General features: G+C 30.9%; 2 protein-coding genes across 4 annotated transcripts; both read left to right on the forward strand.

Annotated features, from left to right (window-relative positions):
- Window positions 1-2,195: 2,195 nt before the first annotated feature.
- LOC107011102 (protein AUXIN SIGNALING F-BOX 2-like) lies at window positions 2,196-7,475 on the forward strand. Of its 3 annotated transcripts, XM_015210448.2 has the most exons (6): window positions 2,266-2,342; window positions 2,619-2,674; window positions 2,840-3,376; window positions 4,685-5,180; window positions 5,990-6,763; window positions 6,866-7,475. In XM_015210448.2, exons 3-5 carry the CDS (start codon window positions 2,856-2,858, stop codon window positions 6,740-6,742), a joined length of 1,770 nt encoding a protein of 589 aa, XP_015065934.1. In that variant the 5' UTR covers window positions 2,266-2,342; window positions 2,619-2,674; window positions 2,840-2,855; the 3' UTR covers window positions 6,743-6,763; window positions 6,866-7,475. The 3 variants fall into 3 exon arrangements, with proteins under 3 accessions (XP_015065931.1, XP_015065934.1, XP_015065933.1); XM_015210445.2 differs by lacking the exon at window positions 2,619-2,674 and having other exon boundaries at window positions 2,196-2,342; XM_015210447.2 differs by lacking the exon at window positions 2,266-2,342 and having other exon boundaries at window positions 2,392-2,674.
- Window positions 7,476-15,482: 8,007 nt separating this feature from the next.
- LOC107011788 (vacuolar protein 8) lies at window positions 15,483-17,726 on the forward strand. The gene has a single exon (XM_015211435.2). It carries the CDS (start codon window positions 15,789-15,791, stop codon window positions 17,517-17,519), a length of 1,731 nt encoding a protein of 576 aa, XP_015066921.1. The 5' UTR covers window positions 15,483-15,788; the 3' UTR covers window positions 17,520-17,726.
- Window positions 17,727-19,003: the final 1,277 nt, after the last annotated feature.

A 19,003-nucleotide genomic window follows, 5' to 3' on the forward strand; every position in this document is an offset into this window, starting at 1 on the left:
ATTTAAAAATATTTTTTCTACCACGGACTCAAAAACAAGAGAAAATGCATCATTTTTTCCCTTGGACTATTTAAAATGTTCCTACCGTCCGTTTAAAGTTTGACTAAGTACTCTTAATCACAAAAAAAAAAAAAGAGTTAAAAATATTTTTAAATCATTCAAAATAGATAAATTTTAAACTTTGCTAATTTTTTTTTTATTAAATTCAAAATATGCTATTTTATCGAACTGTTGCTCCAAAACAAAAAGAAATCATTTTTGTCCTTGAACTATTTTAATTGGGACAATTTTACCTTCACTAATTTTTTTCTTGGGAGAAGGATGGTACAACACTTCTTTAGCCAAAAACGTAAAAAATAATAAAATTAATCTATTTGAATAAATTAGAAATACTTTTAGTCCCTTTATTTCTTTCTACAATAAAAACGGAAAAGGGTCTGAGAAATATTTTAATTTTGATCAAATTGTTATATTATTAAATTTTATAAAGGATTTTTTACCCTATGTACTATTTAATAGTGTATTTTTAAAGGTATATATGTTTCTACGTAGACAATATTACTATCTATAATTATGTAATATTTTTTATATTTCTACGGACACATATATACCTGTGAAATATACTATTAAATATTGCTGGGGTAAAAGGTCATTTCCTTGGTATTGTTACAACAGTTTTGATCAAATTCAAATGTATTATAAACTTTTTTCTCTAGCAAAAATAAATTTGTTATAACATGTTAAATTCATTGACTAATCATATATTAGGAACTCAAATTTTGAGATAATTATTCATAATATATATCAAACAAATTATTAGTTGTTTCATGGTTGTATAATGGTGAAACAGAAGAACGTGAAGGATTAAGGAGACAACTGTCGATTATGAAATTGTTTACTTCATTTATTTAATTTTAAATTACAACTACAAGTTTACTTGATTTTGTTTGAAATTGTTGTTTTTAATTAATTAATCAATAAATTTAAATAAAATTATAGAGATTCGAGATGATTAGCTGTGTTCCTCAGCTGATTACATGCCTCAATAAACTCTCTAATTAATTAGTGTATGAATTATTCCTTTGTTACATCCTCGACTCGTGCGGTTTAACCAGTGAATCACGTGATTCCCTCACGTGCACACCCCCTCACCCTAACTATGTCGGCGAATCAAGTTTTTCTTTTATTTTTCTGTTCATCTATATTGATATAAAAAAAATTATAAGTTACAATATTTTTTAGTAATTTCATAAGAATGAATAATAAGTAATCAAAGCGAGAACGATCTAGGGCGTTTCACCATCACCATTCCATTTCAACTTTTATTTTAAAGAGTTATTTCTAAAAAGGGATAAAAAAAGAGTATTACTTTTATAACCAATAATAATTCGCTTATTATAAAAACTTGTAAAATAGATAAAGAAAATAATCATTTTTTAAATAATATATAAAAATAGTACCACGTAAAAATTGAGGGTCAAGAAGAATATACTTTTTCTGTTTAAAAAAATATATTTTTTTCTTCTGTTTTTAAAAAAATGACTTTTTCTTCATAACAATTTTTCACGTAGCATGTTTAAGATTATAATTATAATTTTATTTATTTGATATAATTTTAATTTATGATTACATAATCAAAAATTTTCTTTATTTTTTTAAACTCCGTATCAAATTAAACTATATCATTTTTTTTGAAACAGAAGTTTTATTCATTTACCGTTACTTTGTAGCAGAGATGCTCTTGTCTAATATGCGCCGTGACAGATGTACGCACCAACGTGACGTTGTACACGTGTCATGATTTCATAAGCCCACAGTACAGTCCCCACAACTGGAGAAAGGTTAGGTTTTGGCTCGCCTGCCATATCTGTCAGTTTCACATACGGTGGGCTGCTTATTATTATTAACCTTTACGTATGTATACACTAATATTACGCGTTTTCTTCGTTTTAATTTATATGATATTTTTTAATTTTAAGTTTTAAACATTTCAAACTCCTATAAATTGCTTCAATTATAGAATATACTTTTTTCGATCTACTAAATTGAGGTGAATATGTATGTTTTTAATAATATGCTTAATAAATGAATGAATTCAAAATTTAATAAGCTATTAAATATGACTAAGTTTGAGTGTCCAAATAAAATACAATTAATTATGTATTAAAGTCTAAATGAATGAATGAAATTTGGAGTATAATTTATTTATTTTTTAGAATAAAGTTTTTCTTTTTTGTGGAATAATTTGGATTGTTATATTATGTAAGTGGTTGGCTTGAGAGTTTCTTTGGCTCTTCTGGTGCACCAAAGTGTCCACATTTTTCACCACTCTCAAGACTGAGGTATGCAATAAAAATAAGAAGAAGAAAAAAGCCAGTTTGTTTTTTTTCTCTTACAACTCACGCTTTTCTTCCTGTTTTTCTTGTAATTGTTCTGAAATTTTACTGATTCTTTTCCTCTTTTTCTTTTGTTTTTTTCTGTGTGTTAGATTGATATAAGCATGGTTTTTTCTGGCCCATTTTTTTTACCTGCTTTTTTTCAGTAGCATTTCAGAAATTTCTCAGCCTTTTTTCTCTTTTAGAGTTTAGACCCATATCTCTTGCTCTGTTTTCTTGAAGCTCTAAATTGGAGTAGAAGAACTGATTGCAGATGATGTTTTCTTTTTGAAATTCAGGTGACTCAAGATGGTTTTTGTTTTTGTTTTTTACAAATCTTGAAAGCTAGTTTTTCTATGTTTATTCAACTGAGGGGGTTAAAGCTGGAATCTTGCTGTTGAAAATTTTGTCAGCATGTTGAAAAATAGGATAGAGATTTGAACTTTGAGTTGTTTTGATTTCAGTTCAGTTTTTCTTGAGATGGAAATGAATCCGAGCTTGAAAAAACCGAGGGAATCTGTAGATTTATCGAAAATGTCGGAGTTATCTCAGTCAGCATTCCCGGATGAGGTGTTGGAGAAGGTGTTGTCTCTTGTTCAGTCTCATAAAGACAGAAATTCAGCTTCATTGGTGTGCAAAGATTGGTATAATGCAGAGCGTTGGACAAGAACTAAGCTGTTTATTGGGAATTGCTATTCAGTTACTCCTGAGATTGTAGCAAGAAGATTTCCCAAGATTAAGAGTGTTACCCTTAAAGGGAAACCAAGATTTTCTGACTTTAATTTGGTACCTGAGAATTGGGGTGCTGATATTCAGGCTTGGCTTGATGTTTTTGCCAAAGTTTACCCCTTTCTTGAGGAGTTGAGATTGAAAAGAATGGCTGTTACTGATGAGAGTTTGGAGTTTTTGGCAAAATCATTTCTTGGATTTAAGGCTCTCTCATTGTTGAGTTGTGATGGTTTTAGCACTGATGGGATCGGTAGCATTGCTGCTCACTGCAAGTAAGATGATCTTTTAACTTGTGTCAACTTTTGATTGTTATTTTAATACTATCAGTTATGTTTCAGATATGGATGTTGTTTTGATTGGATAAAAGATCTATCTTTTTTTCAAGGAATAGTTTTTATTTGATTGTAACCGGTATATCTAGCATCTGACTTCAAGATCTTAATTTTCTGTTATGGTGGATGTAGAATTCTTTCAAGGCAGATTGAGGATAAACAGTAGTGTTTACAAGGTGGTCCATGCTAATTATTGTAGTAATGGAGGACAAAACAGTAGACCCATGTGTCTGGATGTGGAATGGTTAAGAAACTTGTATTTTTCATTTGAAGTGGCCATGTGAGTGAAGAAATAAAAAAGTGACATGTTCTGGACTTGGGACATGTTATAGGTCTCGCTGTTTATCTTGTTATCACCACCTTGTCTTGCCACACATTAAAAAGAAAGAAGAAAAAAAGTATAAGTGGAAATTGAAATGGTTCCACTTTATGATTTCTTTTTCTGTTCCTTTTTTATGTTACTTTCATGATGTGACATTGACCTGTTAATGAGCATTAATTAAGGGAATTCTTTGATGTCATTGTTAGGCATAAATAACTCTTCTTATTGGTCAAGAAAGAGTTTCTATTTTAACTTGGATTGTGTAACAGATATTTGATCTCTTAACCTTTTAATGTCTATTAGACTTGTTCAATGTATGGAGCTTCAACTAGTATATACTCTTGTATATTTTGTCAAACTATTGTCTAGTTTTGTAGCACCACTTGGTTATTATGGTTCATGAGGCTGTCAGGTTGATTGTTGTCTTGACAAATAAGGAATACCATCACAAAGGTGTCTAGGTCGCATATCTAGATTTTGCTGTGACCAGAACTTAATGATTCTGATATCATATAGTTTTAAACGTAGGAGTTGGCATCTTTGCAAGTTTTACGATAATCTGAACCAAAAAGAATGTGAGAATGTGGGATCTTTGGTTATTCTGGTCTGCAATCGTTCCAAAGAAATGTAGTTTGAAGGATGGCTCTAATATCATATCCAAAATTTAATATACTTGGACAGTTGGACTTGTATATAACAAATGTCTTCATGTACTATCTAAATGATGCATACAATGAGGTTCTATTTATGTGATGATAGCAAGACTTCGTTTGAGTAATATTCCAAGGTATAGAAAAGCAAAACATGTTTTTCTTCATAGGCAGCAGAAATGTCAGTTTGTTTTGTGGCTCTTAATTGATGCATATCAGCATGAAACCAAGTTATCTTAATTGCTATACCAATCTAAATGTTGGTTTTCTTCTCAGGAACTTGACAGAGCTGGACATTCAGGAGAATGGCATGGATGATATTTCTGGTAGTTGGCTAAGTTGTTTTCCGGATGACTTTACATCACTGGAGGTGCTTAACTTTGCCAGTATGAACACTGAGATCAGTAAAGATGCTTTAGAGAGACTTGTCGGTAGATGCAAATCACTGAGGGTTCTGAAGGTGAACAAGAACGTCACCTTGCCTCAGTTACAACGCCTGCTCGTCCAGGCTCCTCAGCTGATGGAGCTGGGTACAGGATGCTTTCTTCCAGATCAACTCACAAGTCGGCAGTATGAAGAACTTGAAAGTGCATTCAGCAACTGCAAACATCTGCACTCTCTTTCAGGTTTCTGGGAAGCAAATCGTCGATATTTACCATCTCTTTATGCAGCCTGTGCTAGTCTGACTTTCCTCAACTTGAGCCATGAAACCATTAGGAGTGGTGAACTTTCGAAGCTTCTTGTTCATTGCCCAAATTTAAGGCGCCTTTGGGTAAGAATCTTCCTCAGGCTTTAACATTTATGTGATAAATCCTTTCATGATAAGGTCTTAGGTATTGACCTCCTAACATTTGACATTTTGTCAAGGAACGACGCAAGGAGATCTTTAATTTTCCCATCTACATGTATGTGTGTGGTTATTCCCTAACACTTAAATTCTATTTCTTCATTAAAAAGTATATTTCCCACCTATGTTCTCCCTGAGGAACAAATAACATCTCCACGAGAGAGCATTGCACGTTTGTTCATAAAATTTGATATTTCCTTCATGAAGGTATCCCGTACTAGTTTTGGGAAGAAGTTTGTGCATTACATCTTCCTCTATTGTTTGCCAAAAGAAGTTGGTTGAACTACTCAAATAGTATAGTTATTTAGGAGTGCATATACATTCCTGTTTGGAATGAAGGTTAGCTTGAGCCTCACATTAGTGCCTGATCAGGACTATCTGCATGCTTTTAAGTGGATATATAACCTGTTCATCACTTGAGTAATAAGAGGGAGGAGGTACCATATTCACCATAATCTGTATGGTGAACTCCTCGGAATAGAAGACAGAAGGAAAAGGTGGAGGGAAAAAGGGAGTTTCCAGTTGTATTCGTTGACAAAGATAATTTCCATTCCAGCACCAAGTAAAATCAACTTCGTTGTCAACTTAAAGTTACCACTAATTTGTCTTTTAAGTTTAAACTGCTCTGGGGTTGTTTTCTCTAGGGGATAAGTATTCAAGTGATGCTAATCACCTTTTTTTTTTTAATCCATTTCTTACTTTCAAGGTCTTCATGCCTAATCTTTCTGTTATAGGTCCTAGACACTGTCAATGATAAGGGGTTAGAGGCTGTTGGAACCAGCTGCCCATTGCTTGAAGAACTGCGAGTCTTTCCTGCTGACCCTTTTGAAGAGGATATGGACCATGGAGTGACGGAGTCGGGCTTTGTAGCTGTGTCTGCTGGTTGTCCTAAGCTTCAATATGTTCTCTATTTCTGCTGGCAAATGACTAATGCTGCTGTTGCAACAATAGTGCATAACTGCCCCAATTTCACCCATTTTCGTCTCTGTATAATGAGCCCTGGCCAGCCAGATTACTTGACAAATGAACCCATGGATGAGGCATTTGGTGCAGTGGTCAAGACTTGTAAAAAGCTCCAGAGGCTTTCTATTTCTGGACGGTTGACTGACCTGACCTTTGAGTATATTGGGAAGTATGCCAAAAACCTTGAGACACTTTCAGTGGCTTTTGCTGGCGGCACTGACTGGGGTATGCAGTGCGTGCTCGACGGCTGTTCTAAGCTGAGGAAGCTGGAGATAAGGGATTCTCCATTTGGAAATGCAGCACTTCTTTCTGGAATGGGGAAGTATGAATCAATGCGGTGTCTTTGGATGTCAGCTTGCAGGGTCACCATGAATGGTTGTAGAATACTTGCACGAGAGAGACCTAGGTTGAATGTCGAGGTAATCAAAGATGAGCACAGCGATGATTATGCTGATAAATTATACGTCTATCGTTCTGTAGCAGGGCCACGAAGGGATGCCCCACCTTTTGTTGTAACTCTCTAGTACAAAGAAACAGGAACTTCGGTAAGCTCCTTCCCTTACTCTCCCTCTGTCCTATGCTCGCCAAAGTAGCGTGGAGTGGATAGATGATATGCTGATAATGCAAAGTTTTATTTTTATCTGTAGGCATGCACTAGGATACCCTTTTATTTCAGCTAGTTTTATCTGCTACAACATGCATGATGTTCGTAATGGTGGACGAGAGAAAGTAAGTGAACAATGGATTCAATGAATATCTCTCCTTATGCTGCATTTACTATGTTTTACTTGAAGAAGCTTGAAATTTTCAAGGAAGATCAACAAAAGGGATGTCTGTGCGCGCTCTTACTGAACTACTGCATTATGAGAAAGAAACCATGCGAAGATTCTCTAACAGTTAGTGAGACCTTTGGCCATTGAATGAATGATCACATGACGGAGTTGAAAAGTTGATTATGTCAAGAGAAAACTATCAGCAGATCAAATCTGAAGAGTCCTGAATCTCACAAGAACAAGCAAGATGAGGAACACTGGTTTAATTTGTTGATTCGCGGAGTTCTTTTTTTTCTTTTTTCAAAACAATAAGTAGCATAAACATAAACAAAGAAAAATGAAATGAGTCTCATGTAACTTGAATGCTATATGGTGATTAGGTTTCAGAGACATAAGTTATTTGGCCAAACTGGAAATGCAAAAGAAAAAAAGAAACCATGGTATTCTTTTTTTTAAAAATGTGATTGCTGTGCTTCATCAAAAATAATTTAGTGTTACATTTACTATGTTAGTTTAAATTTAGACACTTCACTTTGCTTTGCTTCATTCATAGTATTAATTAATAATGCAGGTTGATCCATTGATCAAATTTTAAGTAATAATTATTGATCTTGCAACTACATTATATATAAATATGCAAGTCTCAACAAAAGCTAACTAACTAGAAAAAAATTAAATGTAACTTTTTAATAGACGAAACAAAGTTGAGTAATTATAATGACCAATTATTGTAAATTGAGTGATCATTCAGGCATTCTGACTCCTTTATAATTATAGTCTATTGAGTGAACTTTTGAAGAGATATTAAGAAAAACAAATTACAATTCCTTGACTCTATAGAGACTTGTGATAGTAAAATTTGGCAGCATGTGAGCACAATGATATAATAGAGAAAAAGAAAATCTCACCATTATACATAGAGTCATATTTTCTTTAAGTCTAAGCTAGCTACATGAATTGTCACTCCACCGTTCAAATTCCTAATAATAGTGTTAATTCACATTCTTGTCACATGCAAATTGAAAAGCAATTTGCTCCAATCCTATTGACTAGCAGTTGCATGAATATGAAGCAACAAAATTTTGGTGGAAATTTTACTCCAAACCAAATAATCACTACTATCATTTGACTGAGTCGCGGAGCCAAGATTTCCATCGAGAGAGTTCGAAATATGAAAAAATAAATATTTGTCCCTGTCTAAAATCTAGTCCCAAGCTAGTTCCGCCACTGTCTAAGCATATTTGTACTGCAACAACATACTCAATATTGGTATAGACGTAGTCTTACTCCTGCTTTAAAAAAAATGAGATACTATTTTCAATAGACCCTCCGACTTAAGTAAAACATATTTGTATTAGTACTTGAAGATTATATAGGAGTTTGATTAGCTCTCTTTATATAGACAATGTCTATATTTTTTACACTTGACATATAAATTAAAGATAAATAACGGTTAGTATATCAACCTTGATCCTGAAAATATACTACTATTACCTGCATGTGGTATAATCAAATTATACAGATAATGTAAAAATCCTTACGAAATTATTTGAATTTCAAAATTGAATTAAAGTTATGGTATAATTACTTATTATAATCAATACTTGAATCAAATACGATGAATTATTGTAACAATAATTATATTAGTAGATGAAACTTTAGCCTAGACCATATAGTCCATCTTAGTTCATATGGAAATTAAACGCACACGTGGATTATAATAACTAAGACTATTACTTAATTAGGGAACATATTATAATTAGGCTATCTTAGGAAAAGTTTGTCAACTATAGTAGAGTCAATGGAGTAGGCAAGGGTCCAACTAACCCTGAGATTTTGGGTTCGAGTTTTAAATACGGAGAAAATAATATTGAGAGTATCATCCCAAATTATCCACGATTCGAATTTAGTCTGAACTTCTATATGGGCTTTGGGCACTAAATAGAAAATAAAAAAAAAGGTCAAAATAGAACCTACCAATTGATGTTTTTAATTTAAAAAATATATTTTTCCAAGAAAATCAAACGTCTTAAAAATTATTAAAAAATGACTTCCATGATAAAAGTACCGTAGAAAATAAGTGTACAATGATATTTCACGTTATTTCTTTCACCCCATCTCCCAATGGTCCCCTATCAATGCACCCTACGCTCAACCAGAAATATATTTTATACAATATTTTCTGCTTGTTTATCAAACATTAAAAAATAAATTAGAAAAAAAATATTTACATTCTAGAAAAATATTTTTGATTGAGGATGCTTGATGTGAAGACACAAAATTAATTTATATAGAGCTGTCCATATCGAGGGATATGAACCAACTAATCCTCAACTACAAGTTTGCATATATATCTTGTAATTTGTTGGCCTTTCTATTTTCATTGATATATGATAATATCTATGACTTTTGTCTTCACTAAAGTGAATCTCTGTTCACTTACCCATATCCTCATCAACCATATTTTTCCCTAAAAATGTTAAATTATATATTTATATTTTAGTATAACATCTTTATATATCGACCTTGGTACCCTATATATAATAAACATGGTAATAACAAATTATATTAATACTGAAATTTTTTTACGTTGTCTATGTATATAACTTATAACTAATCAACTAGACAATCATACTGCAACTTCAATTTACTTTTTCCAAAGTGTTATTTTATTGTGCTGAGTATTATTATTGTACTAGCTAGAGGGATTAATAATGGTTCATTGATGAAGTGGATATGCACTTTATATTGGTGTGTGTGTGGCTTTTCTCTTCAAAGCAAAGGTATATATTTTGATTTTGTGTAGGCCTTTTGGTTCATTTGACTTCCTCCTCACTCAAAGTCAAAAAGAGGGTATATAACTATATAATATTAATTAATTCACCATAGATTTGGAAATTAATCACTCACTTTCCTCATACAAACATATATACTTTCTCCGTCCATTTTTATTTGTCATGTTATACTTTTCCAAATTTAATTTGACTAAACTTTAAAGTTAAATTAAATCACATTAATTTGATATTTTTTAAATAAAAATTAAATATTCAAAAACTATGCGAAAAGTATTATAAATTGCAATTTTTTGCATATCAATATGATGAAAATATACATCGTAAATAATTAGTCAAAGTTCTTATAATTTGACTCTTAAAAGAGAAATCATGCCAATTAATTATGGACGAAGGGAGTATCATTTATGTCCTTATCTACGTAATATTTTATGAGCATTAAGTAAGCACCACATCACACATTAGAATATATTACACTGTTTGTTATGCAGCTATATACAGTGTTAACAAATTTTTCACACTATCCAAGAATTTTGCAATTATAAAATATAAGACATATTTCTTGCTACAAAACACATAAAATTAATTAGTTTGAAAAAATTGTTGGTGTAAATTTTTTATTTTAGAAGTTACGACATACTGTTTATAAAAGTGCTTAATCTCGTGATCTCATATATCCAGATTGGAAAAGTATAATTTTCTACGTGAAAATAGCTTGGGATAAGTGAAAATTCATATTTTTGCATATTCGATAAGATTTACGATATATAAACTAACAATGTGATAGTTGCGTTAATGTTATAATATGGTATTAGTTGCTTGTTCTTTTTAATGATCTGATCATAATGTATGTATATTTCATCGTTAGTTTAGAAAACTTAACACTATGTTTGAATCATTGTTATCTATTGTATTGTTATTATACCTACAATGTTTGTTTTGGTTGTTACTTAAAATGTATTGTATTGTATTGTTGTATTTCGTAAGGTTGTTACGTAACAATGAAAACCCCTATTATATGGAACAACCAATTTGGTGTCTTCCCATTGTTATTTAATTTCTTTCTTCAATTATATATTTACATAATATTTCAAAATACTATTTTATCCTTTAGCTTAATTATTTGAATCTAATCAAGCCTCCTACATTAGAATAATTAGGATATTTTAGTAAATTTATAAATTACAATACAGTACGATACGATCAAATCAAACAATTAAAATGTTATTAAACAACAACAAATAATACAATCTAGTCAAACATTATACCAATCATATAATATAATACAATAAATTACAATACAATACAATACATTATGAAATAATGGGTAACAATGATCCAAACAAAGTGTAAATAACTCCATAGGCTTATAGGCAGCTAGTGTTAATTTTCTATTTTTTAATAAGTGGTATGAAATTATGTGATGATAATTAAAAATAATATGGTTGAAATTAGTTGGAAGCAACAAAACTTTTTTAGATTAACAGGCTAAATATTCGCACGCTGGCCTTCAAAGCAACTTCTTTAATTAACAAAAGAAAATTACATTTTTAAATAAAAAACTGAGGGCGGTGTTACAATATATAATAATACGTGACCAACAGAATAATGGTTATTTTTGTCATATACTAAATAAGATAATGTTTGAAATTAATTAGGCATCTAATCATATTAAAAGGGAATTTAAAGTTTTTCTTATTTGTAATTTGTCATCTTATGAAAGTTTATACTTATTTTTGTTGATATGTATGTATTAATTTAATTGTTAACTCTATGATGAGTTTGCATGTTAGTAACCATTTTCCCACCAAATTCTGCTATTTCTCCCTTTAGACATGCACGAAGAAATTACTAAACTTTCCGCTCACAATTTACGTGGCATTTTCAGATTTTAAAATTCAAGCAGATATTTTTGTAATTGTAGTTTTTTTCATCTAATATTTTTTATATTTTGACTTATTAAATATTGTTAATTATAAAACCTTTTTACGTAGTTTTCATAATGCAAATTTTATTTCAAAAATTGAAAGAATTCATGCCTAAATTCTATCAAAATTAAATTATTTAACTTTCGAAATTCAAACTTCATCAACTGAGACAGAAGAAAAGGGATGAAGTACTCCTGGTTATTTCGATCTGTTATTCCATAATCTGTTATCGATTAGTTAAGTCGTAAATATCCTCGTCTCAACGTTATCTAACTATGATAAACTATTTTTTTATGCGATAGGATTTTAGAATACTAAGTGATCAAAATAATTTTTCAATTTTGGACCCCTAAGGAGTACAATGGGCTGATAAATCTCTCTTAATTAGATGATAAATAATATTCAGAAAAGAAATACTGTTTAGCACAAATCCAAATTAATCGAATGGAATCATGAATAATATATATATTTTTTAAAAGGCTGTATTTGGTGACCATCGAAGCTGCCACCAAAAAGGTAATGTAATTTAATTAAGTGAAAGATGAGAAGAAGCCTAAAGAGTTTGGAATAATTAGTAGTATTAGGGAATAGGGGGGTTCACATGCATGGTGTGGGGCTAATTGCATTTTTGTCATCTCTATTAATGCCAAACTTCTTATTAATTGAAAGCTACACTTTCTTTTTTATATTTGTTTGCTACCTAAGTATTTTATTTTTATACTACTAGAAAAGTATTATAAATATCTATAATTACAACTTCTGGTTTATGTGGATATATACATATATATGAAGTGAAGTTTTTATTGATATCAGTTAATTGTTATTTTATTTAATGATGTTCTAAAATTTATACATATTTACAAATAATATTAAACATCCCTAAGAATATATATTTAGTAGCAATAATTAAGGAAGATGATTGGTTCATTCTTTAGTATAAAAATTATATGATTGCTCTATCAAATGTCAGACACTATGGTATGTAATTTCCTCTTTTTTTACTAAGCAATATATATAGGTAGGTTGGCCTTTACTTTTCTTAATTTTCTGGATATATTAATTGTAGTATAAGGTTTTGTTCTTGAATATTTTTTATGTCATTTCTAGTCAATTGAAGATTAGTTCCAATGAGTTTTAAAATGTTTCTAATATACATCCACAATTGTTTGTCAGGGTTGGTCATGCACTTTTCTTAAGGAAAATTTAATACAAGGTGTAATTTGACTAATATAACCCTACTATATCAAGAATATCAAAAGTCTGCATGACTTTTTAATTGAACAAAATAGAGCAATTATTAAGAGCAGATTTGTGAAAAAATGACTAATTATTTCTTGATTATCTAATTATTTCTTGATTATTTAAATTGATAATTAATCTTGAATAACTATTTTTAATATACCTGTCAAATAACTATGGACGAGGGAGTATTTTTTATACTAAAAGAAACATTCAAAAACCGAAAACAGATATTAAAAGTAAGATGCCTTGTCATACTATTGTTGAAAATAACATGACATAACAAAGATTATTTGTTATTCCTGAGAATTTAATCACTTGGATAAAATAGTCCATCAATTTAACATGATACTTAGAGCACGTAAATCTATGAGGTTTTTTTTAAAAACAATTTAAACTTTTAAGTCAGATGATCATAAATAGGTGAGGACAAAATTATATTCTGAATAAGAAGATCTAGAAGTTAAAGAGTTAGGATGAAAGGTTGCTAGTTCCCTTTTCAGTATTGGTATAATTAGCACTCTGCTATTATCTTTTTCTTCGATTAGTATCGCTTGTTATTTTTATTGCTTCAGTTATCGCATTATTTGTTATTATTAATATTTTCTAATTGTTTATTTTTAATCTGACTTCTTCACTATTATATTTATTACATAATTACTTTTAATATACTTAACGAGATATATACAGAATCAATACGACACCATCTTTTTTAAACCTAATATTAATAGAATTATACTGAATATATTAATATCATTGCATGCGATCCTAGATCATCTTGTAAAAATGACTACATAATATAAAAAAAAAATTGAACTCATGACTTGTCCAAATCCTTGAAGCCAAATTTACGTTGTCCCCATTTGTCTAATTAGAGCTTTTCCCCCAAAAAGGACCTTTTCCTTTCACCCAAAAAAATAATAATAAAGTGTTAAGAAAGTGTGAATGCTAGCTGTCTATCGATACATTATATGAAGCACTTAAGAAAAATTCCAATATAAACTTCTATTTATTGCTAAAATATGAATCAAAACTTTTCACACTCCTTGTCCTTAAATATCTTCTCTATCTTAATTATTTACCATACAAAAAGACGTTAAGAAAAATTATTCTTGTTACGATTATTCTTGAACTAATTTTGTATAGTTTTCTTTTAATCAAATGTGATTATAAGAACAACACACCAGTTAGAATTAAAAATTTGGGTGTTCTAAAATTTATTGAGAATCATCAGTTAATTTTGTTAGGGATTTACAAATTAATTTACATACATTTAATTAATTTTTTAATGTACACATAGAGTTTACGTAAAAGTTAATGAATTCGTCCAAAATCCATAAATCTCACTTAGCTCCGCCTTCAAGAATATGTACATTGAGTTGTAATATGGGTCTCATGTTCCATCTAAGGTTGTTGACATTAAATTAAAGTAGCTAGAAGCATGTAACAACTGTATAGGAGAACAAAATAGTAGATAAATACAAGCAAAAGCAACAATAGATAACAAACAAATTAACCAAACAAAAAAACATTACAATTAAGATCCGTTGTGAAGCTACTACACTTTTGCAACTATTTCGTGATAATATAAGCTGATATCATTTATTTATTCTTAATTACATGTTTTGAGTGGAAAAAAATTATGTTAGATAATGATTCTCAGACTTAATATGACATGAATCCTAATTAATATAAAAAGAATCTAAAAGGCCGACACTTTATTTATGGGATTTATTCAAAGTGAATTCAATAGTCTTATATTTTATTATCATGAATTTTTCTATTTTTGACTTCTAATATACCCGTATGATAAGTAAAATTGTTGAAGCAACATCAACTCCTTGCTTAAAAATGTGGTTCCGCCACTAATCTGAATTACAATTAAAACCTCAAAACAAATATCGCACATCAAATTTTAAAAAAAAATATAGAATATATTGCAATAAATTGTTAATGTTTATTTCTCTTTGTCGTAATCCTTGCAGCCTAATAAATGTTAGTGTCCGTATTTTTGTAAATGTAAGCTTTCCTCTTTAAATCCCCCAAATAAAGGACTTCTGTTGTGCAATTATAAAAAGAAAATCTAGTGCTATCTACTGATAAATTCAATGAACACCTAATAGTCAATATTAAAGTACGTGAATTGTTAGTTCCGTTCTAAATATTCGATAATATTTAGTTAAAATATTCTTTTACTTGATAATCAAACTCAAGTGCGCCCTTATTATGTCATACACATAACACAGTATTTTCAAACGAAGAATATTTTAATATAGAAAGATTTCGCATTGTTTCGAAATGACTGATATATGATAAAATAAACTTCTGATCAAGTTTTTATCTTTTTACAGTAGAGACCGATATAATTCAATTATCATAGTTTTTATATAAATAGTAAATCATAAAATAAAATATTAGTATTATTTATAGTAATTTCATTATTTTATTTTTTCTTTTTTAAATTGATGGTATCCTTTTTTAGTATAAAATTTGGACATATCTAACTTTCAAGAGTCCAAAACAGTTGCCCTAACAACCCTCTTATTTCATCTCGCAACTAACAAGACAAAAAAATACCATAAATACCCCTAATATTCTCATACTAATTGATCCATGTCATAAAGTTAGAAAGGGTATTTTTGTCAATTTGTTCGCTCTCAAGTTCTGTACAATGAACTGAAGATAAGCAATGAATATAAGCTAAAGCTATTCTTACTCCTCTTTGTTAATATTATTGAATTTTGTTTGTTTTTTTCATCCCAAAATCTCTAACTAATTCGCCCGAATCTTCACTTCTCCGACCACATCTCGCCGGAGAATGGAATTCAGGGAAGACGAATGAAATCCATCATGTCTACTCTACCGGAAAATGCAGAAATTCTAGTTGGGTCATCCGCCGGAAAATCAAGAATCCGGCGAGTTAATGAGTTCATTTCTTCACTTATATCTCTTTCGTATTCAATCAAAGTTTTCCCTGTGAAATGGCAATCGATACGAAACAAGCTTGAAGAGCTTCTTTCGAGTTTATCTGCTATTGAGAATTGTGATTCCACAGAAAACTACCCTCCACTCTGTAGCTCCCTTCAGGCCATTACAGCTACCCTCAAGAACTGCCATGAACTTTCTCGGCATTGTGTTGAGTTTTCTTATAGTGGGAAACTGCTGATGCAGAGTGATCTTGATATAGTTTCTACAAAATTAGACAATCATATAAAGAGTATTTCTGAGATTTACTCTCTTGGTTTGCTTACTCAAAGCTCTGCCATTATTGTTCCAAAGCCCAATCTTGGAGCTTCTCGTGATGATATCAAGTTTTATATTAGGGATTTGTTGTCAAGGGTCAAGATTGGGTCTTCAGAGATGAAGAAACAAGGGTTGATTGCTTTGAATGAAATTATTCAAGAAGATGATAGGTATGTTAAAGTTGCAATTGAAATTGATAATCTTGTTTCTGTGTTAGTGAGTTTTCTTGATTTGCAAGAAGATAATCTTCAAGAAGAATCAGCTAAGGCATTATCTGTAATAGCAGGGTTTCAATCTTTTAGAAGTTGTTTGATTTCTGCTGGAATAATTTCCCCTTTGATTAGAGTTTTGGAGTGTGGGATTGGGTTGAGTAAAGAATTTGCCACCAGGTGTTTGCAAAAGCTCACAGAGAACTCAGATAATGCATGGTCAATTTCAGCTCATGGTGGGGTTACTGTTTTGTTGAAGATATGTATAGAGGGTGATTCTTTGGTTAGTTCAGTTTGTGGGGTGTTGAAAAATCTTGTTGGGGTTGAAGAAATCAAGAGATTTATGATTGAGGAAGGTGCAGTTCCAGTATTTATCAAGCTTGCAAGGTGTAAAGATGAGGTTACACAGATCAGTTCAATTGATTTTCTACAAACTATGGCTTCTGGGGATGAATCAACTAGGCAGATGATCATGAAGGAAGGTGGAATAAGAGCTTTATCTCGTGTTTTGGATCCGAAATCATCGTCCTCATCTAAAGCAAGGGAAATGTCCTTAAGAGGGATTGTGAATCTGTGTTTTACATCAGTAAATTCAGTGAACAACCTGTTGAATTATGGATTCATGGATCACATTCTGTATTTTCTTCGACACGGGGATGGTTCTCTTCAAGAATTAGCCTTAAAGGCAGCATTTTGGTTATGTGGAACATCAGATGAAGCCAAGAAGCTAATGGGGGATGCTGGATTTATGCCTGAGTTAGTGAAGTTTCTTGATTCAAAGTCATTTGAGGTTAGAGAAATGGCAGCTGAAACACTATCAAGTATGGTGATTGTACCAAGAAACCAAAAGAGATTTGGACAGAATGATCAAAATGTTGGTTTGCTGCTGCAAATGCTTGATCCAGAAGAGGCAAATTTTGGCAACAAAAAGCTGTTGCTTTCTATACTCATGTCATTAACAAGTTGCAATAGTGCCAGAAAGAAAATTGCAAACTCAGGGTATCTGATAAACATTGAAAAGTTAGCTGAGGCTGAAGTTTCAGATGCAAAAAAGATAGTCAGAAAATTGTCTTCCAATAGATTCAGAAGCATTCTCAGTGGAATGTGGCATTCATAATCAATGTAATTCAATTTTGTCTTATGCTTAACTATTTTACCAAAACCAAAAAATCAGAAAGGAGATCTTATGTAATATAAACCAAGATAAATGTACTTTATTGTTAAGAAAGAGCTTTTAGAACATCCCCTTTTGCCTTTTTTAGCTTCTAGTCATATAAACAGCCTCAATAAAAAAAGATTACTGAATATACACATCTTATTCTTATCTTTTCAAATGTATTATCATTTTGTTTGGTGATATTAAGATGCACATGGGTGAAGGCATGAGTTTAGAGATGGGCAATTGATGTTTTTGTCTTAGTCCAAGGAGCTCAGAGTAGAAAGTGATGGATCAATATAGCCCTCTCTGTATTTTCTTGTCCTCTTCTTATTGCATTGGTTTTATGTTAAATGAACTCATATGTCTTATGTGGAGGACTTCTCTTTGACACTTTTTATCCAATGTAATTTTAAGGTTCAGCAAAATTGTTTGGAAGAAACTTTTGATGGCTATACCAAGTAGATGTGATCAAATTGTGTAGATATTGTAAAGAAGTAAAGCCTTACAAATGAGCTTAGGACCACTATGACTTTTATAAACACACATAGTTTGACAATATTGAAATAATATATGAGATTATTCTATCCCACTTTTGGTTGAACTTTTGATTTCAGAATTAGAGATAAAAGTTTGTCCCAATCTAATTTCAGTTTAACTTGTTCACCAAACTAAATGACCCCTTAAAACGTACTAGGATCAACTTTAAGATATCTAGTATAATTTTAGTTTATCAACTTATATTCAGGAACAAATATTATATGCAGATAGGGTCTTATGTTATCTGATCATGTAAATATTTTTTAATTTTACAATGTCAAGTAAAATATAAATGAAACTCGTCTTTAACTCTCAAATTTTACATTTTCCATGTAGCTGCAAGTCTATGGTTGGTTGCCACTGTGAATCATGGCCTTACCCGAAAACTTAGCTTGTATTCAATTCAATACACTTCAAGAGTAGATGGAGAGATCAAGTGACCAACATACAACCATGTAGAATAACGCATCATTATTAACATGAAACAGCTCAAAAAGTACACAACCTTGAAGAACTCAGTTATAAATGTAAATGGTTTAATAAATCCTAAGAATGCTTCGATACCTAAAAAGTAGTGTAAAGATTTACCCAAGATCCATGATATGTGTTATATCCATTTATTATGTGTACCTTTTTTCTCTTACACCCCCTCAGGGTAGGTGGGCTTATTGAACTTGCAGGGGAAGATAAAGTATTTTTGTACTTGAAAAAACATGATTTCTTATGAAGAAATATTGGACCACAAAATGCCAGGCTTTTAAAATTGGGCTTTATGTCATCAACATAACCAAATATGAGCAAGAGTTAACAATCCAGACAGAGACAAGTTGGACCACAAGGTCCACACTGAGCACTGGGAAATTCTGAATTCTGTCAATTGGTATTTAAAAAAAAAAAATAGTAGT

This window comes from Solanum pennellii, chromosome 2 (genome assembly GCF_001406875.1).
Source record: "Solanum pennellii chromosome 2, SPENNV200".
Lineage (NCBI taxonomy): Eukaryota > Viridiplantae > Streptophyta > Magnoliopsida > Solanales > Solanaceae > Solanum > Solanum pennellii.